The sequence below is a fragment of the Bos mutus genome, chromosome X (assembly GCF_027580195.1).
Source record: "Bos mutus isolate GX-2022 chromosome X, NWIPB_WYAK_1.1, whole genome shotgun sequence".
Taxonomy (NCBI): Eukaryota; Metazoa; Chordata; class Mammalia; order Artiodactyla; family Bovidae; genus Bos; species Bos mutus.
The window spans coordinates 50,791,631-50,817,951 of NC_091646.1; the positions used below are offsets into that span (position 1 = coordinate 50,791,631).

General features: G+C 40.3%; 1 protein-coding gene across 1 annotated transcript in view; it reads right to left on the minus strand.

The window, feature by feature from the left end:
- The window catches only part of DCX (doublecortin), a 403,487-nt gene that overhangs the window by 11,856 nt on the left and 365,310 nt on the right, over positions 1-26,321 (minus strand). The window contains exons 9-10 of the mRNA XM_070365902.1: positions 24,765-24,902; positions 9,956-10,050 (exon numbers count right to left, since the gene is read on the minus strand). Of these exons, the coding sequence (XP_070222003.1) occupies positions 9,956-10,050; positions 24,765-24,902 (233 nt within the window). The remainder of the gene's footprint in view (positions 1-9,955; positions 10,051-24,764; positions 24,903-26,321) is intronic.

The window sequence follows — 26,321 nt, forward strand, 5'->3', positions numbered from 1 at the left end:
AAGGTATTCCCAGATAAACAAAGACAGAGCTAGCAGACATGTCATATAAGAAATACTAAAGAGAATCCTCCTGAGAGAAATGAAAGGACAGTAACCCACATAACCCATATAAGTAACACACGTAACCCACATAAGAAATAAAGAACAATGGTAAAGATAAATACATAGGTCAAGACAAAAGAAGTTATTATAAATTTATTTTTCTAACTCTTTTCTTCTATTATCCAATTCCAAAGACAACTGCATAGAATAGTAATTATCAAGATGTGTTGGTGGACTTATTATGCATGAAGATGTAATTTGTATGTGAATAAGAACACAAAGGGGTGGGGGATGAACAGAGATATACAATAGCAAAATTTTTATATCAAATTGAAATGAAGTTGATAGTAATCCAAAGTAGATTGTGTCAAGATGTTAATTGTAATCCGCAGGGCAACCACTAGGAAAATAACTTGAAATAAAATTAGTAAAAATACAGCAAGGAAATTAAAACGGTATACTGGAAAAATATCTATTTAACACAAAAAGGACAAACATCCAGGAGTGAAGGAACAAAAAAGACATACACAAAATAGCAAATGGCAGACGTAATCACTAATTTACCAACAATTACATTAAACGTAAGTAAATTAAGCACTCAAATGAAAAGGCATAGACTGACAGAATGGTTTTTAAAACATTCAGCTCTATGCTGTTTGAAAGAGACATAATTTATATTCAAAGACATAAATAGGCTGAAAGTAAAATTATGAGAAAGATTTATCATGCAGTTAGTAAGCAAAAGAGCTGGAGTGGCTTATACTAATGTCAGAAAAAAATAGATTTTAAGGCAAAATCTGTTACTGGAGACAAAGAAGGACATTCATAATGATAAAATATAATTAAAACATATCTGTGCTTTAACAACAGAATACCAACATACATGAAGCAAAAATTACTGAATTAAAGCAAGGAATAAAGAATTCAACTGTAACGGTCAAAAACTTCAATACCCCATCTTCAGTAATGGATAGAATAACTAGGCAGAAGATCAATAAGGAAAGAGAAGACTTGAAAGACAGACACTACAAGAAATTATACATCTAACCTATTCTGTCCAACAACAGCAGAATACACTTTATTCTCAAGGTCCCATGTAACGTTCTACATAACAGATTATATGTTAGGCCATGAAATGAGTCTCAATAAATCTGAAAGGGTTTAAAATCATACGCAGTATGTTCTACAACTACAATGGAATTAAATCAGGAAGCAATAACAGAAAGATATTTGGGAAGTTCACAAATATGTGGAAATTAAACAACACACTGCTGAATAGTCAGAAATCACAAAGGAGATTGGAAAATACAGTGAGATAAAGGGAAATGAAATCACAGTATACCAAAAGTTTTGGGAAGCAGCTAAAGCAGTGTTCAGAGGAAAATTTACATGAAATGTTCAGAATATGCTAACTCATAGAAACAGAGAGTAGATTAGTGGTACCAGGGGTGTGGGTAGAGGAGAAAGAGGCTGTGACTACTAACAGGCATAGGGTTTCTTTTGAAAGTGATGAATACATTCTTGCATAACTTTGTGATTATTCTAAAAGCCACTAAACTGGACATTTTATTTAAAAAGGTGAATTTTATCTCAATAACATGTTGTTCTAAAAAGTAGTACCTTTGAAAAATCCTTCACATTGACAATTGAATACTATATATTTCAATTTTACTTTTTAGTGTAGTTGAATTATAATGTTGTGTTAATTACTGCTGTATAGAAAAGTGACTCAGTTATACATATACGCTCGCTTTCATAGTTTTCCATTATGGTTTGTCACAGGTTATTGAATATAGTTCCCTATGCTGTACAGTAGGACTTTGTTGTTTATCCATTCTGTATACACCAGTTTGCATCTGCTAATCCCAAACTCCCAATCTAACTCTCCCACCCCTCTCCTCCTTTGCAACCACCAGCCTGTTCTCTATGTTTCTGGTTCTGTTTCATAGATAGGTTCTGAATCTTGTTTATGTGACTCCTGAGCAGGTAACCCTATATAGCAATATGCATATATCGGTATATAGCGTATACAGTAATATTCAGTGTGTAATGATATGTACAAATGTAAAATACAGTTTTGTAGTAGTTTTGCTCTATGACTATATTGTGACCACTGATGAATTCCATAAATTTACACATAAATGCAAGTCCACTGTAGTAGAAAGAGCACAGGATTAAGAGCCAGGAGAACAGTCCTAAGCCTAGCTTCCTCTTTCAGGATCTTTGCTTTTATATCTGAAAATTGAGGAAGATGAAGACTATAAGATCTTTGTTTTGTTCTAGCTCTAAAATTCTATAAAATATAATGTGGACCATTACATTTTGCTTTTCTCTAGTTATACCAAAGCCAGGGGAAGGGAGGCAGGCACTGCCAAGTTAGTGAACTCCCTGGGCAGTCTTCAGGCCAGCACACGAGGGTCTTTTTTCATTATGGAAGTCACTTTGAGTCCCACCACACTGAACACTGAACCATTGGACTTCAGTGTAGCTCTGAATCATTCATGTAATAGACACTTTAGTGTAGTTGGTTGGCTAGTGGAAATAATTATCTGAGAGGATTATTCCAGACTGTTATCTCAGAGGAAGAGGAGACAGGCCTGGGGTAGAAATGGGAGGCTACTCCACTTGCAGCTGCTGTGACTTGTAATGGGTGTGGTGAGACGTAGGCTATGGAGAAAATCCAGAGGACTAGGCCTAGGTATGAACTTCCGTACTTCTATCCTCCATCAATTTCTTTAGTATTCAAAATATATTTTCTTGTATGAGTAGGACACTGTTCAGGGAAAGAAATTATCTCAACATTCTGTTTTTGTTGATTGATATGTAGAAATACAGAAACACACATATTGCTTAACAATACAAATAATTTGCACCTGAAATTCATTTGCTTAGTCCCCTGGAGGCCTACAGAACAAAATGTTTGTAACAAATACAGCTGTGCTGGCGATACTATTGCTTTAGAGAAAACAAAAACTTGGTCTCTGGTCCAAGAAGCTTATAGTCCAAAGGAAGTCAGAGAGAAGTTTTGAGAAACCTGGCTTCCAGTTTGGGTTTGCTTTTTCCCAAATGTGCCCTGTCCTTTTCTGATGGTGTGGCTTTGTTCTTGCTGATTTTTTTTTTCTGAAAGCTGGAATGCCCATTCTCTTCACCAGCCATCAAAAGCCTACCCAGGCTTTAAGGTTCCAATGTCGCCTAGTTTGTAAAGCTTTTCTGTCTCCCACAGTTGGATGTCTTTCCTCCTCTCCTTTGTGCTCTTGCAGTTTTTTGTTCACTCTTGATTACACTACCAAAATCCACTTAGAGTGGTGTCTGTGATTTAAGGTTCAGGACCCTGCTTTATTCATCAAACTATCTCTCTAAGCACTTCCAGGATGACAGAAGAAAAGAGTTTGGAAACACAGAGGATAATGTATATTTAAATAATGTTTGTTATGTTTTCAAATACTATGTCAAATACGTTTTCCTTCAATCTCCAGGCAACTTGGCAAGCAAAATGCCTCCAAATTTAAAGCTATGAGGGTGATCACTAATCTGGAAATTTTTTTTAAATAAATGAAAAAGTTTCCTTGCGCTTCTAGGCATTTTGAACATCTTTAATATGGTGTGTGCGTGCTAAGTTACTTCAGTCATGTCTAACTCTTTGCGACCCTATGGACTGTAGCCCACAGGCTCCTCTTTCCATGGGATTCTCCAGGCAAGAATACTGGAGAGGGTTGCCAGGCCTTCCTCTGGGAGATCTTCCTGACCCAGGGATCAAACCCATATCTCTTATGTCTCCTGCACTGGCAGGTGGGTTCTTTACCACTAGCACCACCTGGGAAACCCCCTTTTATATGGTAACTTCTCTGAAGGGTTGAATCATACTGGGGTTGTCTTTATGACTGGGCACCTTCTTTTTCTCATCTGTAAAATGGAAACACTAATCTGCCTTATCCCTTTTGCAGGGTTATCACAAGGGTAAATGAAAAAATGGCTATGCAAAAAAGATAAAGCAGGATGAAAATGCAAAATGTTGTTCTCATTAACTATACAAGGATTTGCTTCATGTTCATATTGCAGCATTCGAGTATGCGGACTTTGGCTAACCTCATCACAGCTGCATTAAAAAGGATTCTCCATGAGTTGCTTAAGAGGAGAAGCCAAGCGGCTGATTACAGCTTAGGGCCCTGCCACAGCCATCAAAAGTAACCAAAGGGATGCTGGGACTTCAAGTTTGTTTCCAATTGTGCAGAAGGAAAGTCATGGCCTCATCCACCTGCTTCCTGTCTCCACCATGACTCACACCTTTCAGGTCCACTTGGATGGAATTTCAGATGAGATCTGCTTAGGCCCACTGCCCAAGGACCTCGATGGTGCTAAGGCTCAGGTAACTGTGAAAGGAGGAGCAAAAAGCTGAGCCTGAGCCCCAAGAGGACTGAGTCAAGGTCACAACGCACTTTTTAGCTTATTTAGAAAAACCAGTTTGTCCTCCATCACTGGTGGTGTAAGCATGAGGCTACTGTTTCTGATAGGATGCACTGAGTGAGACACAACATCACTTCTATGACATTTCTGTCCCAAATGCACAGTCTGAATTTAACCACAAGGAAACATCAGACAAACCTAAATTGAAAGACATTTCACCAAATAATTAGCCTATGCTCTTCACTTCTATAATATACTTCCCTAAAAGATTTTTGAAAAGATTCAAGAACTTTTCTGAATCAAAGAAAACTAAAGAGACATGACCACTGAGAGCAATGTGCGATCCTAGGTTGGATCCTGGACCAAAAAAAGAATGCTCTTGGGACAACTGATAAAATTTGAATATGGATGAGAGAGCATACAACAGTATTGAATCAACACAAACTTCCTGATTTTACCATTGTACTATGGTTATGAAAGAAAACGTCCTTATTCTTAGGAAATACAGATTGACGTATTTAGAGGTAAAAGAGCATGATGTATGAACTTAATTTAAAATGGTTAAAAATTTAGTAAAGTGTATGCATAGTGAGGAGGGAGAAGACCCACAAAAATAAAGTAAATGGGGAAAATATAAAAAACTGGTGAGTCTTTATAAAGAGTACATAGAAGTTCTCTGTATTATTCTTGCAACTGTTTAATTTGAAATATCAAAGTAAAAAGTTAAAAAATTTGTGAAAACTATACCAAAATCTAAATGTTTTTTAAAGTTTGCTTCAGAAAATTATATAATTTATTACTTAATGTTGGTTTCTTAAACCGCCATAAAAGGGCAATTTTTAAATATAAATTTATTTATTTTAATTGGAGGCTAATTACAATATTGTATTGGTTTTGCCATACATCAACATGAATCCACCACAGGTGTACACGTGTTCCCCATCCTGAACCCCCCTCCCATCTCCCTCCCCATACCATCCCTCTGGGTCATCCCAGTGTACCAGCCCCGAGCATCCCGTATCATGCATCAAACCTGAACTGGCAATTCGTTTCACATATGATATTATACATGTTTCAATGCCATTCTCCCAAATCATCCCACCCTCGCCCTCTCCCACAGAGTCCCTAAGACTGTTCTATACATCTGTGTCTCTTTTGCTGTCTCGCATACAGGGTTATTGTTACCATCTTTCTAAATTCCATATATATGTGTTAGTATACTGCATTGGTGTTTTTCTTTCTGGCTTACTTCACTCTGTATAATAGGCTCCAGTTTCATCCACCTCATTAGAACTGATTCAAAGATAATTCTTTTTAATGGCTGAGTAATACTCCATTGTGTATATGTAGCACTGCTTTCTTATCCATTCATCTGCTGATGGACATCTAGGTTGCTTCCATGTCCTGGCTATTATAAACAGTGCTGTGATGAACATTGGGGTACACGTGTCTCTTTCAATTCTGGTTTCCTCAGTGTGTATGCCCAGCAGTGGACGGCTGGGTCATATGGCAGTTCTATTTCCAGTTTTTTAAGGAATCTCCACACTGTTCTCCATAGTGGCTGAACTGGTTTGCATTTCCACCAACAGTGTAAGAGAGTTCCCTTTTCTCTACACCCTCTCCAGCATTTATTGCTTGTAGACTTTTGGATAGCAGCCATTCTGACTGGCGTGAAATGGTACCTCATTGTGGTTTTGATTTGCATTTCTCTGATAATGAGTGATGTTGAGCATCTTTTCATGTGTTTGTTAGCCATCTGTATGTCTTCTTTGGAGAAATGTCTGTTTAGTCTTTGGCCCACTTTTTGATTGGGTCCTTTATTTTTCTGGAATTGAGCTGCAGGAGTTGCTTGTATATATTTTAGATTAATTCTTTGTCAGTTGCTTCATTTGCTATTATTTTCTCCCATCCTGAAGGCCTTGCTTATAGTTTCCTTTGTTGTGAAGAAGCTTTTAATTTTAATTAGGCCCCATTTGTTTATTTTTGCTTTTATTTCCAACATTCTGGGAGGTGGGTCATAGAGGAACCTGCTGTGATTTATGTCAGAGAGTGTTTTGCCTATGTTCTCGTCTAGGAGTTTTATACTTTATGGTCTTATGTTTAGATCTTTAATACATTTTGAGTTTATTTTTGTGTATGGTGTTAGAAAGTGATCTAGTTTCATTCTTTTACAAGTGGTTGACCAGTTTTCCCAGCACCACTTGTTCAAGACATTGTCTTTTCTCCATTGTATATTCTTGCCTGCTTTGTCAAAGATAAGGTGTCCATAGGTGTGTGGATTTATCTCTGGGCTTTCTATCTTGTTCCACTGATCTGTATTTCTATCTTTGTTTCAGTACCATACTGTCTTGATGACTGTGGCTTTGTAGTAGAGCCTGAAGTCACGCAGGTTGATTCCTCCAGTTCCATTCTTCTTTCTCAAGATTGCTTTGGCTATTCGAGGTTTTTTGTATTTCCATACAAATTGTGAAATTATTTGTTCTAGCTCTGTGAAAAATACCATTGGTAGCTTGATAGGGATTGCATTGAATCTATAGATTGCTTTGGGTAGTATACTCATTTTCACTATATTGATTCTTCTAATCCATGAACACAGTATATTTCTCCATCTATTAGTGTCCTCTTTGATTTCTTTCACCAGTGTTTTATAGTTTTCTATATATAGGTCTTTTGTTTCTTTCATTAAATATATTCCTAAGTATTTTATTCTTTTTGTTGCAATGGTGAATGGAATTATTTCCTTAATTTCTCTTTCTATTTTCTCATTTTAGTGTATAGGAATGCAAGGGATTTCTGTATGTTGATTTTATGTCCTGCAACTTTACTATATTCATTGATTAGCTCTAGTAATTTTCTGGTGGAGTCTTTAGGGTTTTCTATGTAGAGGATCATGTCATCTGCAAACAGTGAGAGTTTTACTTCTTCTTTTCCAATTTGGATTCCTTTTATTTCTTTTTCTGCTCTGATTGCTGTGGCCAAAACTTCCAAAACTACTATGTTGAATAGTAGTGGTGAAAGTGGGCACCCTTGTCCTGTTCCTGACTTTAGGGGAAATGCTTTCAGTTTTTCACCATTGAGGATAATGTTTGCTGTGGGTTTGTCATATATAGTTTTTATTATGTTGAGGTATGTTCCTTCTATTCCTGCTTTCTGGAGAGTTTTTATCATAAATGAATGTTGAATTTTGTCAAAGGCTTTCTCTGCATCTATTGAGATAATTATATGGCTTTTATTTTTCAATTTGTTAATTTGGTGTATTACACTGATTGATTTGTGGATATTGAAGAATCCTTGCATCCCTGGGATAAAGCCCACTTGGTCATGATGTATGATCTTAAAAGGGGCAATTTGAAAAATAAAGTGATACACTGAAAAGTCAATGATACAAATAAAATAGTGAGGCTCTGACAAGGCTGTCACCTGTAGCTTATTTTAGTCCTTCAATGGTGAAATTTCTTTTTAGAATTGAATCCAAAAGAAATGGAAAATTAAATACAGCAAACAATGCCCCCCTAAAGCCTGAAAACCCAACCAGAAGAAATGGTTTAGCAATGCACTCATCCAGTGGGCTTATGGGTGGTGGGTCCTCAGACTAAATGAACTGAACATATCAACTGAAAAGTGGAAGGTCTCAAGTGTATGGGTGAAATGAATGCCTAGACTGCACCCTCCCAGCCCTTTGAGGAAGGTACTGGTGGAAGGTACTGGGATAGGTCACACTTCCCAGAAGGAAAGTAAGGGCAGAAATGCGTGGAAGAAAAACACAGTAGGAAACAGTGGAGCATCCCTATGAGGTTCTGTGTAGACAATAGAACAACCAAAGTAGGCTATTCCTCATCCTGGTATGTCCACACGAACAAGCCTTGTTGCTCAGAAGAATCACTGAAAGTTGATGGCTAAAGCAGTTCTCATCCATCTCACAATCTCGGGGTAACACTGGCTATACAGACAGTTCAGCAGATCCTCCTTTGTTAAAACCAAGTAGCTCAAGAGAACAATTCAAAGGTTCCAGCCAGGGTCACTAGCAGAAGTTAAAAGAGTCATTAAAGGAATGGAATGAGCATTAGGAATTATGGCTCAGGTAATGGTCAAGTTAACCAGGAAATTAAAATCCTGATGTAGAGAAAGGGAAATTTAAATGGGTGGCAGGTAGTGGTGTGCTGTTGAATGTGTAATGACCAGCTTTCTGTGTGAGAAAACAATGACTCTGATTTATAGCATTTGTTGAATTCCATGGTGTAAATATTCCCATCATGGCTGAGCTCTAGTTTCTAGAATTGGAAAGCAGTGTACACAGTAAGCTCTCATGAGCTAGTGTAAACCAGCTCCAGCAGACCAAGGATCATAACCTTGGTTAGGACCTTATGTCTTCTGCTGCCTAGCCATGTCACCCCAGTAAGTAACTTCACCATTCTGGGTCTCGACTTCCTCATGTGTAAAATATCAATCCCACAAGATCATTGAGAGAATCAAATGAAACAAATTTACCTCTGTCTCAGATCTCTTCTACCCCTGACCCTCTATGGTTCCGTGATGGAGCTGGCCACATTGTTGGCCTTTTGCCTTTCTCCATCTCATGCCAATTCTTGTGAGCCAGGGGAACACAAGAGAATCCTAGAGGAAACCACTCTACGGTGTGGTAATCAGAGCAGAGGGCTTCCCTGGTGGCTCTGCAGTAAAGAATCACCTGCCAGTGCAGAAGATGAGGGTTTGATCCCTGGGTTGGGAGGATCCCCTGGAGAAGGGAATGGGAACCTGCTCCAGTATTCTTACCTGGAGAATTCCATGGACAGAGGAGCCTGGTGGGCTACGGTCCATGGGGTTGCAAAAGAGTTGGACATGACTTAGGGACTAAACAACAACAATCAGAGCAGAAACCACATCCATGTGGCCTGAGGTGAGGTGGAAGGCAATGGCCACTGCAGATTTTCGATACAGAAGAGATTTCTAGGTGGAAATCAGTTTGGAAAGTGGAGGTAGAGAATTTCTACAACATCTATTATTTTAATGGTATATTTATTGGGGCTAACTTAGAGGTGTAAAGGGTGCCTAGGGTCAGTGCAATGTATCTATGCCCTCTCTTCCCACAGTGTACCAGAATCGGCCTGGTCATGAAGAATACACAGTGAAATTAGGGTCTGTTCATATTTGAATGTCCCACAAATCTAAAGGGAGTAACTCAGGACTAACTTTCTTTATGACCTTTACAGGACCTAGGATCTTAAGTTGCCCTCAACACCCTGTTTGCTGTGCCTCTGAATCAGAGGGACAAAATCTAAGTTTATCCCCTGGGCCATCATTTGGTGACACAATTAGCTCAGAATGGGGGTATTTGGGTCCTTCATACCGCTTCCTTTTGGTTAAATATAATTAGAATTAAACCGGGGGCCAGAAGAATAAATACAAGTGATTGGAAGCTTGACCCCTGCTGGGATTCCTGGGGCTTCAAGCTAATGGACCAAAAAGTCCAAGTGAAAGGGGGTTTAGTAAGGTATAAGAGACATAATACCTTGTGCTTCCGGAGGCTGCCAGGACTGGTGGGCGTAGAGATGGGAGACTGCTTAGACTTGGGGGTAGAGAGCTGGCTGCTGGAGGTTCCGTTTGCTAGCCCAAGGCAAGAGAAAAGGAAGGGAGAAAAATCAACAGCATACAAAGGAACACGTTATCCTTCCCCTCTGAAGACACTAAGAACATTCAAACGCGCTACACAGACGACCAAGTGATTTGATGAGTAGAACAAAGGTGAAAAGAAACACATTCCTCAGAAAGGCAAGAACTACAATCCTCAGTTAATTAGATCCCCTTGCGGTGCAAGGCGGTAATCTAACCTCCCCCCGCCCCCTTCTCCCCGCCTTACCTCCTCCCAAGTGCTTCCAATTACAGGGGTCTGGTTCTTTTCAAACCTTTTTCATATTCATTCCCAAGTCTGACCCTAGCAGCATCTCTGGGAGGTAGTCCGGGAACATGTTACTCTGTTTCAATTTTATAAATGACATAAAAGCGAGGCATGAAGAGGTTATATGCCTCACCTTAAAGGGGAAGGCATGTGAGTGATTTGGGCATGTCCCCTTTGGTGGCAGATGATGTGGTGCAGGACAGCCCTATTATCTATTTCTTCCTCTCTCTATTTTCCTGCTCATCTTTCCCCCCAATCTCTTCCCTACTTCATTCTGGGTGCAAAGAACAGAAGGAAAAAAGGAGAGAGAGAGAGAGAGAGAGAGAGTGCTAATTAGGAAGCAGAATGGAAAAGAAAATGGAGGAGAAACAGTGTGAAACATAAAGAGAGGTGCATACAGCAAAATGGGCAGAGGAGAGAATTGAGAATGAGAGAGAGAGAGATCAGGAGTGAAGGAGACGAGAGACAAGAGGTTGCTAGGGAAGAGAAGAAGGAGGAAGTTTGAATTCAGGAGAAAGGCTTACAGACAGAAAAAGGTATTAATAGCCAGAGTCAGGGTGCATCTCCATTTGTCTCTAGTCAGTAAAATGCTGAAAATGAGATGATTTAATATTTAACATCTCTATATTCCATTGTTGTTGCAAATTGTCTTATATTCCCTTGCTGACCAGATTTTTTAAAGATCGAATCATGTAAAAAGCAATGTGGTGCATTGAAGTGGAACAATTAAACAGCTTTCAAAGGGAATACATGTTCAGACATCTCATGCTTAAGTTAATTTATTTTAAAATCTAAGGACCTACATTGTTCCTCTGATATTCTGAAATGTGCTTTTTAAAAAAGGCAAATATCCCAAGGGCACTAGGGGGAGAGGGGAGGAGAAGAGAAAGAGGAGGAAGGGAAGACAGGAGAGAGCGGGTAGAGAGGAAGAGAGACACAGAGAGAGAATAGGAAATTGAAAAAATTGAGCAGGAAGATGGCCTGAGAGTGTTGCTGTTGATCCCACAGGTAAAGCTTAAACTGATGTATCATGAATATTTCCTGAAGATATACTTCCTCTGCACCACTTTGGTAATGTTTCCCTAGGTTCTGGAACCTTCACATCAACTATAGAGATGAAAGAGACATCATTCGGGTAGCTGAATTTATCCAAGTGCAAGTGAGCTGAAAAATGGGTACTTAGGCATCCACCGTCTGGTTTTACCTGTGTATTCACTTGTCTTTAACCCACTCACTGAGAGGCCTTTCTCCCTGTCAGGGCTTCCTGGGAGTCATTCATTCAGTTGGCCAGTAGTTCCAGAGTACTTTCTCTAAACTGAGCTAAGAATTAGACACTGAAGTTTCAGAGATGAGTAAGTCAATTCAAATGGGGAGGCAGGTAAGAATACTGTAGAATAAGTGCTATGACAGACCCAGACAAGTGGTGTTATTGGAGCCCAGCAGAGATGTTTGGAAATCAGGGAACTAGGAGGCAAACAAGAGGAGGCAACACCTGAAAAAAGTCTGGAGAGATGACTCTAGAATAGACAAATCTATAGAGACAGAAGGTCCAATAGATCAATGGTTGCCACAGGCAGGCCAGCAGGAAGCAAGGAGGCTGGAATGGAGAGGGTCTGCGAACAGGTACAGGGTTTCTTGGCGAGGGGTGGGTAAAGATGGTCTGACATTAAATACTGATGGTTGTTGTACAACTCTAAACTATCAACATCCAGCGAATTGTACATTTTAACTGAGTGAATTGTTATGTGAATTATATCTCAATAAAGCCATTAACAGAAGAGGAATTGGAGCTAGTTAGGCAGAGAGGGTAGAAAGGGTAGTCAAGATCAGAATTTCTCTGGAAGGGGCAAAAGGAATGGCAGTGTGAAAGAATACAGTACATTTACAGAAGTATAAATAGCTCCAAATGGCTCAAGTATACATGCCAGCAGTGAGTTAGTTCTGAGAGATGAGACTGGAGTTGATGATAAAAACCAGACCCTGGGGGCCTCTTGCAAGGACTTTAGTTAAGTTTGGGTTTGATGTGTGAAAGAAATCATACATTATCAAATGTACATTTGATAATACATCACAAGTTTGAGACCATCAAAGTTACATTTAAAAACTATGACTCCAGTTGTGGTGGGTGGACTGGATTAGAGTGGGGTAAAGGTAGAAGCAAAGAGATTGGTTGAAAGACAATGCATTCATCCAGGTGAGAGGTGGTGATGGCTTAAATTAAAGCACTGGAGAGGTAAAGCATGGACTGGGAGAAGAAAAGAGACCTAGAGGTCAGGCAAACTTAGGGTGTTAGTACACATACAATGCAAGCCACCCAAAGAGGAACATGACCTGTACCAAACAGCACAGAGACTGGGGGAGGTAGGCTTTGCCAGGGCACTAGGCTTTCTGGTGAATAAAAGAGACACTTTGGAAAAAGCAAGAGTCTATGGAGACACAATGTGGCAAAGGGGTCAATTACTCTGCAGGAAAAGGAAGGAGTTACTACACCACCTGCAGTGCCCTCAGGGTCTCCAAGCAGGACCTGGCCCCCTAGAATTCAAGATGCAGAGCACTCTTGGTCATGAACGTGAACTGACGTAATGCAAGTCTTCCAAAAGAGCCCTGACCTCAGCCAGGAAGTCTCAAAGATGTAGGTATCCCCAGGTAAGTTCTGCCATTTTGTTCTACATGGTTGCTGTGTCCTTGGGCAAGCAAGTTTCCCAGCGTTCATCAGCCATGCTACAAGAGGTTGACTACTATACTTCCAGTATGAAAACTGTCTTTTTTACCTACCCTCTTATCTAGCAATGAGCCCACTGGTCTTGCCAAAATGTGGGAAATTATTAACCATAGCATGTCTGCATGGGAATCAGTTCCCACTTATTGGCCATAAAACTGCACACACAGGTTTTTTTTTTTTTTTTCAATTTCTAGTTATTTTCTCAACATTCTCTGTAACTCTCTCACCCCAAAATTTTAGAGCACTAAAGTTCCATCTATACCTCTCTCTCTATTCTCTGTATGTCTGTGTATGTTTACATATGTTCCACTTCCACTCTCCCAATCAATCAATCCCCAGATCAATCTTAAGCTACCTGCAAATAAAGGATTTAATTTTGTCATCAACATTCAATAAGCATTTTGAAAATCAGTTTTTAACCATTTAACTACAATTAACAATTTAATTGTTGGGGAAAAAAACGGCAGACACTTTCCCAGACTTTCATGATGGAGTCAAACCCAAAGATGGACACAGAGCAACGAGAAAATGTAAACACGTACAGGCTAAAGTCCCCCTGGAGTAGGAAATGGCAACCTGCTCCAGTATTCTTGCCTGGAAAATTCCGTGGACAGAGGAGCCTGGCAGGCTACAGTCCATGGGGTCACAAAGAGTCAGACATGACTGAGAACACACAGCACACAACTCAGGCAAAGGTCAATTCCCTACAAGCTGAAGGAGCTCCTACGTTTACAGAGGACATAAAACATATTCTTATATGCATCTCTTCTATGGCTTCTGTGGGAAAAAAAAATCTGGAAGAGTGCCATTTGACTTGAATTATGAAGCCAATTCATATAAATGTCAAGTAAAAGAAGTAGCAGGAAAAGATGAAAATAGGGTCTGATGAACTGTGCGTAGTTTGGGATTGGCAAATCCACATGGAAGGCTGTCGCACATCATTTTGAGAGTGACTGGAAATAACACCAGTTTGATAACCCTCATTTTTCCTTTATTCTGCTCAGACATCTTTAGCTTCTGTCTCTAAAGTTCCATTTCTCAGCTGCAATTTGAGAATGTACTGGGGGAGTCTTTGCCATCTTTTACTGGTCTCTCTCATTTCCCTTCTCATAACCACAGCCTCACTGTTGGCATCTTTTATTTACTCATATTCCAAACCCTTTCATCCCTTTCTTCTCATTGTACAGTTCATTTTTACTCCTCTACAACAAGGCACATCAGGAACTTTTCAATCTCCTAGGCTGCTTTAACAATCTTATCAATAAAAACCAGGATAATAATGCTTATTGTGTGTCTGTGATAAACCAGGAACTCTTTTCTCTCTTTCTAGTCTCGCTCTCTTTCTCTCTGTCTCTCTCTCTCTTACACACACACAACCTCATCTAGTCATACTCTAATTTCTGATGGGGAAACAGAGGTTTGTTCCAGTTACAGACAGCAAATCCTATGTTCAGAATTTGAACACAGGTCTTTCTGACTCCAAAGCCTATGTATGTTTTGGTTTGTTTTCAGTTTTTGCTACATTGCTCTTCCCTTTTCACAGTTTGCTCCTGGGGCTCCTTCCTATGACAACTTTCTGACATGGGGTAGGAAGGAGGGAGAAGAGTTGTGCCCGAGAAAAAAAAGAAAGAAATAGGAAAGCGTAGAAGCAGACACCAGAGCTTACATCCATCTTCTAGGCTTTTTATCCTACTCTATCTAGTTTAGATTGGAAAGTGATTAGCAAGAGCTATCTTTCATTCACCCCGCCAACATTCATAGACAATGTCATGAAACAATAGTAGAGAGAGTGGCCAGCCAGGCATGTAACTACCCTCATGCCACAGAATCCTCTGAGAAGATGGTATCTGCGCCCTGTCTGCCACTTCCCTCAGCTATGCAGCATAATTGCCAAGCTTGGCTTGGCACAATCTTGGCTTACTAGCTTTCTGAAGGCTAATGCTTGCCCATTTCCCAGTGCTTGTCTTTAAATCCTTGGCTCCCTCAGAATGGAACAAGACAAGCCCCAACAAAAGATGGTGGGTAAGGTAGCTAGATTGAATTAACTAGATTCATAGGGACTTAAATGTGTAGGGGAATAGGAGCTCCCAGGAGTCAAGAACAAGGTAGAGGGAGTCAGTTCCCAAATAACATGGAGAAATTTCAGTTACTGGCATGGGTGGCCAAGGGCAGAGTATGGTCACCAGCCTGGCAAATTGATGCTGAGCTCTTAGACTCTGAATTCCCTTGTCTGGAGGCTGGACTGATTCCTGGAAATCAAGATGCAATCATGTGAAAGGTGGGTGTAAGTAGCCCCAGGTACAGCGATTAAAGATTTGTCTGGGCAATGAGTTAAACAAGTCATTTACTTTCTGGGTTCAAGTTCTCATGGTACAGGAAGAAAAGGGTCAGTTTGACATGTGCTTTTCACCCAGCCTTTGACTGGACAGCAAATTGGTTTAGTATTCATTCTCACTTAGCTCTGGCTTTTCCCTCCCATTTGAATCTCCACACTTGAGCTCAACTCAAAATCAAGTCTGCTGGTTTGGGTTTGAGATCTATTTTGAAATACTGCTAACTGAAAACAAATAACTCAGTCTACAAAAAAAGCCATGACAATAATTTCAGAGCCACCTTTAAAATTGCAGATGTATTTCTACAATTGTTTTCAAAGCATTTTGCACTATATGAATTCACATGATTCTCCTGATAACCCCAAGAGATGGTAGCCAGGAATTAATGGTCTCCTTTTAATCATAAGAAGAGCCTCAGAGAGTTTAGGACTTGCTTAAAGGGTGTAAACTGCTTCTTCTCAATGGATGGTGGACTTCAGGATTTGCCTACAGATTTATTTCAAAATTCCCCCAAAGTTAGCATATCATATACCACTATGACTTTTTAGTGATTGGTTCTCTGTCTTGTCTTTTCTAATTTCCTAATGTCTTGAAGAGGGAGATCTCAATATACAATTCAGTCACTTCCTCATTCTTTTCTCATATTGAGATGCTCTAATGTTCCTTCATTCCAGTCCAAAGACACCCTGGTTTCTTCCTACTTATACAGGGAGGTTTTCTGGAAGGCCATCCAAGTAGAACCAAGGTGGTTTCAACTTACTTCAGAACAAGGCCAAGAGACTGAGCCTGTGGTTTTCATACATTCATTCCAAAGAGCCCTTGGGCGGGGTGTGTGGATTGGTTTGGCTAATTATTTCTGCTCAGTGGGAAAGCTTTTGTCCCTCTCCCCAGACTCGTCTAATAGGGAAGCAAAAACTAAGGGCCCAAGAACAGTTTTTCACTGATTTGATCACAAGCCTGGTTCTCAGGCCAAATTCAATCATAGGTTGTAAGACACTGTAACATCAGAAGTTGGAATTTGAATTTTAAATCAATTCCCTACAGAGTCTTGGACAGCATGCAGTGGTGAACCTTTTAAATAAAGGAGAAAAGTAAGAGTCTTCCTTATAGCAAAAAAAAAAAAAAAAGTGTACCCATTTCTGCACTATTTTAACACAGATCAGTTTCCTTCAAGAAGAGGACAACTGTAAGAAGACTGATAGATGTCCCAGGATTGTTTCCTCAGACTTGATAAAGCTGACAATATTTATTTCCAGTTGAAGGTGGTTTTGCTGAGAACATGTTTCTGGTGGAGCAAGCCTGTTGTTGACATTCACTCCCAGTTTTATGGGGCAGGAATTAGAAAAAAACTACACTGCCCTTAATCTGTGGAAAGAACATATGCTTTGGTATCAGTCAGAGTTTTAAACCCTGGCTTAGCCATTTCTTAGATGTGTGACCTCAGGTGGAACCTACCCTCTGTGAGCCTGTTTCCTCATCTGTAACATTTGAATAAAATTAATGCAGATGCCAATTCTTGCTGTTTTGAGCATTACATGACAGACTACATATAAAACACTTAGCCAAGTGCCTTAGCAGATAAAGATGGCTCACTAATGACATCTTCCATTGCTATTACTACTGCCACTACTAGAAATGGAAGGAATTGAAGCACTGAGTTAGGAAATCCCCTTCCACGGTGTGTGATTCATCAACTTAAGGAGGCCGAGGACTAATTCTTTGGCTAGCAGGTCAGACATTAGAAGACTGAAGTTTTCCCGAGTGAAGCCCATAACTTTTTATTTGTGCATGTTACGGCCGTGTTCCCCAAAGCAGAGCCCTTGGTTCTCGACTCTCTCAGCAGTACCATGCAGGTGGGGTGGTCAGTGAACTCCATGTGGAACCAATGAAGGTATTGGAGCAGGGAAGTTATAAAATGGCCGTGTTTTAGGATGAAAAATGTGGTGGCACCACAGCAAATGCCTAAGTGGATAGAGATTTGAAGCAGAGATACTATGTAAGAGTATGTTAAGCAATTCAGGCATCAGGTGATGAGGGAAAGGAAGGGATTTTTTTGTGAGAAAGGTGAAGACGTTTTAAAGGTTCAACAACAACAACAGGCACAGGATATGGTAGACATGAAGCACTGGAGAGTGTGAAGAGTCAAAGATAATGCCAAGGTGCAGGGCCTAGGGAACAGAATTGATTCTATTGTCAGGGAGTTGGGGAAGGGAAATATTTTTGTTTTGTAGACACATTGCATTTGACACATGGAGGCAGAATTGTCTGGTGAGCATTCATGGCGCTGATATCCAGAAGGAAGGTGGGGGCTGGAGATGTAGATTTAATGGCAGCCTGTCTGTACCTCAATATGCTATACTCATTACCACCTCTGCTCTTTTGTTCATGTTTTCTCTGCTTCCAGAAATATCCACTTCTTTATCAGCTGAAATCTCCTGTCAAGCCCCAGTTCTTTCAGGAAGCCGTAACACCCTAGCCCACAGTAAACTCACTTTCCCACAAACTCCAATACTTCCAACAACACTTACTGCCTGTGTCTCTCATGCACTCGGCATCTAAACAAATCATTATCATTAAGTCTCATTCTCAGCACCACAGTTCAATGGTTAAATTGTAGAGTGTGGGGCCAGACTGCCTGGGTTCAAACCCCAGCTCTACTACTTCCTAGCTGTGTGGTCCTGGGTAGGTCAGTCCACTTCCATATGCCCTTCATAGTTTCTTCATATGCAAAATGGGGACAATAGCACCTACCTCATAAGGTTGTTGTAGGAATTAAATCAGTTAATATATGTAAAATGATTAGAATGGTTGCTTGGCACATAACTGTGTGAGTATTTGTAAATAAAAATGTTTGTACTCCACCAAAAATTTGGAGAATCACTTGTATTTAAACACAAATCCCAGTGTGCAACACGTTGCTAGGACTCCTACTGCAGGGATATGGGTCAACACCACCACATCCCATGGCCTATGGTGTGCTCTGGGCCCCCATTATACTGCTTCTCCAACCATTTCCTAAGCAATGGAAAAGTTGCCTTAGATATAGGACAGTTCTTCCACTTCAACTAGGCATAAGCCGTGGTGTTAGAAAGAATCAGAATGGGGGAGGAGGTAAGGGAAGTTTTTTCTCTTCCTATGGCTTCACCAAGGGCACAGACAAAGAGCACCACTTCCCCTTGGATGGACAGGAGGGGAGCTGATGGAGGGTCTATGATGGGAACTGGAAACAAAGGTGCTTAATTTATGGCTGTGTTCTATGCTGCACAAAGAGAATGTCACACATACCACCCCCACCCCTGCCTCACTACAGCCCTTTTCTGAAAGCCGAGGAAGGTAGAAGGAGCAGAGGAGCAAGGGCCATCCAAGAGAGACGGTTTATTCACCACTCTGGAGCTTCTACACCCTGTCTCAAGGACAATGCAAGGATTGTTTGCATGGGAGCCAGGAGAGCTGAGCTCTCATTCTTGAGTCGTAAATAGATATTGGGAAGACTGCAAGATTTACTGAACCTCTTTATATCTTAGTTCTCCAACCTAAAAAAAAAAAACAACTGGATAATTTTCTTTTCCCAACTTAATTTATGGTGCTATTATGAGTGACAACTGAGATGATGGATTTGGAAATATTTCGCAAAGTGCAGAGCATTTACGTCACATAAAAGATCACTATCTTGAACTTCTCTCAGATGCAGAAAAAGGATATTGTGTGTTGAAGACCTCCTGGAGAAGAAAATAGCAACCTACTCCAGTATCCTTGCCTGGAAAATTCCATGGACAGAGGAGCCTGGCAGGGCAGGTTACAGTCCATGGGGTTGCAAAGAGTCGGACATGACTGGGCAACTGAGCCCACACACACAGTCACATGTGGCAGGTGAGCATTTGAAGTGTGGCTAGTCAATTGAGGTGTACTGTAAGTATAAAATACAATCCCATTTCAACTAATGTAAAATATCTCAATAATTTGTTACATTGGTTACATGACAAAATGATAAGATTTTGGATGTATTAAATAAAATAAATTATCAAAACTAATTTCACCTGTTTCTTTGATCTTAACTGTGACTATTAGAAAATTTTAAATTACATACAAAGCTTGCATCTGTGGCTTGCATTTTATTTTTATTGGACTGAGTTGGTACATCCAGTCACATTCAGGACAGTCAGAGCATTCAGTTTCCTCCATCTTAGGCAACCCAAAGCAGCCTGTTTAGTTCAGAAGAGAAGGACTCCTGGATACAGTAGTCCCATGGACATCCTCCCTCCAACCTGGATGTTTTGTGGTCCTTGACCTCCCGTTTTAAAAGATGTGTATTTTGGTAGAGAAGACATTCATTCTCAGGAATTTGGGAACAGGGAAGATTTGACTTTCAGGAATAGGTACTCATAGGTTGGGGGACGAAGGGTGGGGAACATTGGGTTGCTACAACAATGACTTACTGTTGAAGAATACCAAACTAATTACCACATTACAATCCTCTCAGCCTACCAGGGTGGGTAATTAGCTTCCTTTGAGGCTCCTCAAAAAAAGTAAGAAAAAGAAAAGATTCCTTCCCAGCATCTGGCTGAATTTGTCCTTTTAATTCAATTCAATCCAATCCAATTGGGAGGTAGTTGCATAAAGAGAGAAATTAACACATTAAAGGCTGGAATAAAAGTAGAGAGAGATGCGCAGAAACATCTTCCTTTAGTTCTGAAGCCAGCCTTACCTTTGCCCATCAAATGGCAAGTCCTGGGTTAATCAAAATGGAGCACTGCATAAACTGCCTTCACACATTCCACAGGAGTCCTCTGGGCTCAGGTTTCACCTGCTTTCCACACAGTCCCTTGCCCTACTTTAAAGACAAACTTGGCTAATGGGACTTATATTCTCAGAGTCCATCAGCTCTGCCCAGCGAGAATGAGAGCTCCTTATAGCTATATTACATAGACAATCAGATTTTTCCTTAACTCAAGTTTAGGCTTAGCAACAGACATCCCATTTGGGGCAATACTGCCATCAATATTGGCAGGCAGGAGTGGGGTCTGAACTCAAGGGGAATAAAGTAGAAAGATTTTGATTTATTCACGGGCAGAAGAGGAAAGAGACAACTTAAACACTAAGGAACAAAGAATCAAATTATGATGCAAATTATAGACCAAATAGCATCAATTTACTAAACCTCAATTCAAACTGAACCCAGATATTAACTGAATCATGAATTGGACTATATACACACACACACACACACACACACACATGTTTGTAAAGCTAGAAAACTCGTTCAGACCAAAATCAAACCTACTTTCTATATTTTCTAATGAACTAGAACATCAAAACATTCCTTTAACTGAACCTGAAACGAGCCAATGTTTCATTTGGTTTGAATCCCGACTAAAGAGGAACATTTTTGGCTTTCATTTGCCATCAAAGGAAGGTAGTTAAAATTCCCTGGAAATGGCCTATCTTCCACAACCTTTAGTTACTCAGGCTAAATGAAGAAATGTGGATCCATCCACAAGTCTCAGATCCAAGACAGACTGACAGAGAACAGAAACAGGGCAGTATTACCAAGTCTTAACAAAGAACAAAGTATTTCAGCCCAACCCAATGCCATTATAATTTAATGAAGTAAGTAAGTGTTAGTCGCTCATTTGTGACCACCTCTTTGCAACCCCATGAACTGTAGCCTGCCAGGCTCCTCTGTCCATGGAACTCTCTAAGCAAGAATACTGGAGTGGGTAGCCATTCTCTTCTCCAGGGGACCTTCCTGACCCAGGGATCGAACCAGGGTCTCCTGCATTGCAGGCAGCTTCTTTACATCTGAGCCCCTAAATTAATCTGTATATGTTTCTCGCTGACAGCTCGGAAAACCTTGATGCTTTATGAAAAACTGTGTATTGTCTATAGCTCATCCTTCTTATTATCTAATTCTGTGGAATCTGTTTTACAATTTTGGAAATAACTGATAACCACGGAGAACAATTATTGTCTAGACTTGCAAGTTCTGTTTTATCCAAAATGGGAACCAAGTCTTAGAGAAGGTAAGAAACTTGAACAAATTCATAAAGCTGGGAAGTGGTAGAGTTGGGTTTTCCTAGAAGGATGTCTCTCTTTCCTCTTCCATATCCTATCCCCCTACACCTCCCAGCTTGGAATGGTCCTGAGTTGAGGAGGAGGTGGAAAAGGGAAAATGGATATGTCAACTCCAAACTTTACCTAAAGTACTGGTCTGGCTGAGATTGGCTTTATCCCTGTGGAATGTTCACTGAGTGGATGTCTTAGTCTTGACCCTAAACTCCCTTTTACCTTTTCGGGCTGAAATCATGTGGAGGCCCTAAACACATCATCTAAGATGAGTGCAAATGTTCTGAAAATTGCCAGAACATGAAGACTGGCTAGACTAGAGTTTGACTTCACTTATGTTCATGAACTATCTGAAATGAAGATTTAAATTGTCTCTACTGAGGATACCACTTTAGATTTTTTTTTTTTTTACTGGTAAGAAACAGGGGCTGTTAATAATTCTGATGCCAAGTAAGGTCCCATTTTCCTACCTCAAATTGGTTACTTTGTTTATCTTGTATGTGTGAGTGCATCCTCATTCCTTCTCTTTAGCAAGGGACTTCTGAAAGAACTCAGAGTTCAAGACCTAAGAATAGGTCTTGCCTGCTTAAGCCTAGGTTGGGATCTATTAAAACTCAATATAATACATGTTCATTGAGTCCTAAATGCAATCCTTCTCTGTCTCCAACACATTATACTCAGTGAGGTGCATATATTTTAGAAGGGAAATTCTGTAGGTAGCGTGCTGGAGATCAATTATTTGACGTATGTGTAAACTGTGTTTAATTACAGGTGGTCGTATCCATGTGTGCTGGGTAACCCAATTGGATACAGTCTGCAAAGAGAATCTACTTACTTCAAACTTTTGCCACCCCAGACTTTCTAACTAATGGATTATGTGATGGCTTAAGAACAGGCCCACAAATTCTCAGATATCTTTCTCTTCAAGAAATGGAGGCTGCAACCCCTTCCTTGAATGTAGGCTGGTCTTAGTGACTGTTTCCAATAAAAAGGCTAAAACAGAAGTGACAGTATATGGCTTTGGAGAACAGATCATAAAAGGCACCACATTTTCTTTCTTCTTCATTCTCTTGAATCACTGTATGGAAGAAGATCCTGCCAATGGCCATCTTGGAAGTTAATTCTACCATCCCAATTGTGTCTTGAAATGACTGCACCCCCTACTGACACCTTGACCTCAACCACATGACAACTACATGAGAGATCCTGAACCAACCAGCTTAACCACCCCAGAATTCCTGACTCACAGAAAATGTGAGATAATAAATGCTTGTTGTTTTTAAGTAGTATGCTTTAGGGTGATTTGTTTTATAGCAAGAGATAAGTAATACAGGTTAAAAATCCCAGAAATAGCCAGTGATACTCTGAAAAATTGATTAGCTAAGCGATTATTGCCAGATTTTATGAATCTATTTATTTATGTATTTATTTGGCTATACTGCATGACATGTGGGATCTTAGTTTCCTGACCAGGGATTGAACCAGTGCCCCCTGCAGTGGAAGGGCAGAGTCTTAACCACTTGGCCACCAGGGAAGTCCCCAGACTTCATGAATCTTGATCAAGTGTTTCAAGTCCATTTTTTTACAAGGCCCTGCTTAGAACCTGTACAAACAATTTCATTCTCAATCCAAGTGTTAAAATCTAGGTCTTTGTAGTTTGAGCAATATGAATTTGCTTACATAGTTTCATGTGCTATTCTTATGTTTAACCAAAATATCACAAAACAGCTGCATTTTAAAAAATTCCTTCAGCAAGTATTACCTACATGTCTACTGGGATTCTAGTACCAGGCAGGGTAAAATAGGTGCTCTTGTGCTTCTATTCATTTACAAACACTATTAACATCTACTAGGACAAAGGTACTATGCTCAGCACTAAGGATACAAAAATGAACATGACACCTTGCCCTTGAGGGACCCAGGATTTGGTTGAGGAAGTAAATACATACAAGCAAATACATACTTTACAACACAGCTGTGACTATTACCCCAGAGATATGAACAACATGCTATGATATTGTGGAAAATGGAACAACTATTTCTACTTGAGGTATTGAAGGATTAATAGTTTTCAAGCAAAGAAGAGTGGTGGGTTTCAGGGATGGCATTCCAGGTGCAGGAGAACAGGGTATGCAAAGACTTGAAGGTATGAAAAGCCTGAGTTGCTTCTTCACAGTTGGGTTCCTTCTTCCCGAGAATAAAGAAATGCCCAGTGATAGGCCTGGTAGGATGAGGCCAGCAGGACCAGCTGTTTTTCTAGGCCATGGACATTTCAAAGCCAACAGGTTGCTCAAGCTGCCTCAAATTGAAGATGTGATAAGGAGTGCTTTTTGCTCTCTGCCCCAAGGCTCTCTGGCTAGAAGAATTCTCATGGTGAACCCTGAGCTTTGGGAGGATAAATGTGTAAGTTTTCTGGATCATAGAATTTCTTATCCATGAAGAATTCAAACTCAGTGCCTGAGTCTATTGAGCTTCTAAACTTGGACTTCTGTGGCCCTTTTGCTTTTTAGATCAGTGCCACTTAAAATGTGGGTGCAAGGCCTTGCACCAGAATGTAAACCAACACACTGCTGCCTTTATCAGTAAAATCATACTATGAAAAAAAGAGCTGGCTGAAGTAAATGGTTTGCTCAGTGGCATGATTTACATTTGGCACCAGCTCCAGTCTCTTCACAGACTGATAAATAGTTCATGCGTCAGCAGTGATCCCTAGACCCCTAGATCACATTTTTTACATCATGAACTATCCACTAAATAAAATCCTATATATCAAATCTCTTTATTTCCTTTGGGAACCTGACCTATATGTCCTTTACTCCTGTGAGAATGATGCAGTTTATTTTGTTCCCTTTTTGTTTTGACTTCTAAAAAATTCAAAGTTACATTTAAAGCTCAAGGGCATCTACCATGTTGACACTTTGAGGTAAGTAGCTCTTTTTTTTTAACCTTCTTGTTTTTGATTCTGATTTTCTATCCCAAATTTATGTTTGACTTGATTATATCACTGATGATGCATTTGCTGGATGACATTGAGAATAATGGCAATGAAGAGAACCATAACAAACAGCATTACAGCAAGCATGGCAAGTGGGCCAGACTTCTGGTCTGTACCCATTTGAGTAGAATTGGGGTTGTAGCTGTATCTCCATGATGCCAAACAAATTGAACTTGTTAGTCTCTGAATGGATAGAATTGGTCTCACGGAGACACAGTGGTGTTCATGAGGAACTCATTCCTCTGCATGCAGAGGGTACTGGCCTCCATAAATGAAGTCAGCGTGCACAGTTAAGAGAAGAGCACTCACCGTCTTGGTCGTTACCTGAGTCAGCTGGAGACTTGCTCCGGCGCGTGGGGCCAGGGCTCTTGGCTGAACTCTTCTGAGGTGTTGGGGACGCCTTGGGGCCAGCTGTGGCTGATGGGTTTCCCTTCATGACTCGGCATTCTGGTGGAAAAGGACACAGATGGCTTAGTAGAGCTGGGGAGAACCAAGACTCAGCGTGTTACCAACTTCTGGAAACTGGAATAAGCACCTCATGCCAAAGCACCTCATGTCTCAGGACTACAAGGTGGTCCTCAATGTTTGAAGGAATGATGGCTCTGGAGAGAGAGGCAAGGAAGAAACTTTCGAAAGTCACCTGGGCTAAGCCAGATGCTTCAACTCTTGGATCATGGAAACAAGGGAAGGAGTTGAAAAGCAGTCCGAGCAGGTAATTAAATAGTCAATAGTCAATCATTTTTGGACAACTTAGTCATGGCTCAGAACAGCACCAGTTGACAAAATTGATTTCCTTGGAGAAGAGATTGACAGCTCAGAGGTTGCAGCCACACAGATGAAATATTCATGAATAATTCAAAGGAGGGGGTAGGAGCCACTATTTATTATTCATCACATGCCATTTATTGAAATAGGCATATTAAGGACGCCATGTCATTTTATAAGTAAGCAATACCACCACCACCACCACCTTGCATTTATAGAGTTCTTTTTGATTGTCAGTGTATCTCATCATAATCCGCTCTCCTGGTTTAATGAATAAATGGACCAGTAGAGACTATGCCACTCGTGACTTACAGAGAGAAAGGCCTTGAGTGTGTAGGAGAGTCTGCCAAATGTTTCTGCTACTCCCCCAAGCTCAGTTTAATATGTTTGGAGTACCCTTTCTATGCAGGTCACTCAGCATCCCTACCATGGTAATTTGGGACACTGATGGTGCTAATATGTTAGGAGGATTATTGAAATCATTTTGCTGATGAGAATGCAGAGCTTAAACCTCTTGCTTAGGGCCACAAAGGAAGAAAACAGCAAATAAGAATGCACAGTCAAGCTTCTTGAGTCCCAGTCTAGAGCTCTTTCCACTATCTTTCTCCAACCTCATGTGATCATGCTCAAAGTGGAACCAAACAGCTAGGCACTGGGTTATCTCTTCATTGGACACCACCTCATCACCTTCTACTTAAAGATACACCAAAAATATTGGTTCTCTGAAAGATTAGGAGATCTTTTCTGGTATATTAAGCTTTGGGGGAAACTGAATTAAGCAGAAAGCTCATTTTTGTTTGTTTTACTTCTTGTTTTGATTGACAAACTTTAGTGATCACTGTCCAGAGCTGGAGATATACAAGATACAAGAAACTGGACAGTCTGGGATTTGTTTACCTATTTTACAGTCATCTGCCTCTTCTCAAAAGGAACACAGCAGAAACGCCACCTCTTTCAGGGTCCTTGTCACTTTAGTTGTTTGTAAAGTCTGTATTAGTGCAACTTGATATTTTCCCCATACTTTTCTCCTCATTATTGGGAAATATGTTTGGAATGTGTCTTTCCATCAGGATCATCCCCTAACTCTGTGACCATGTGAGC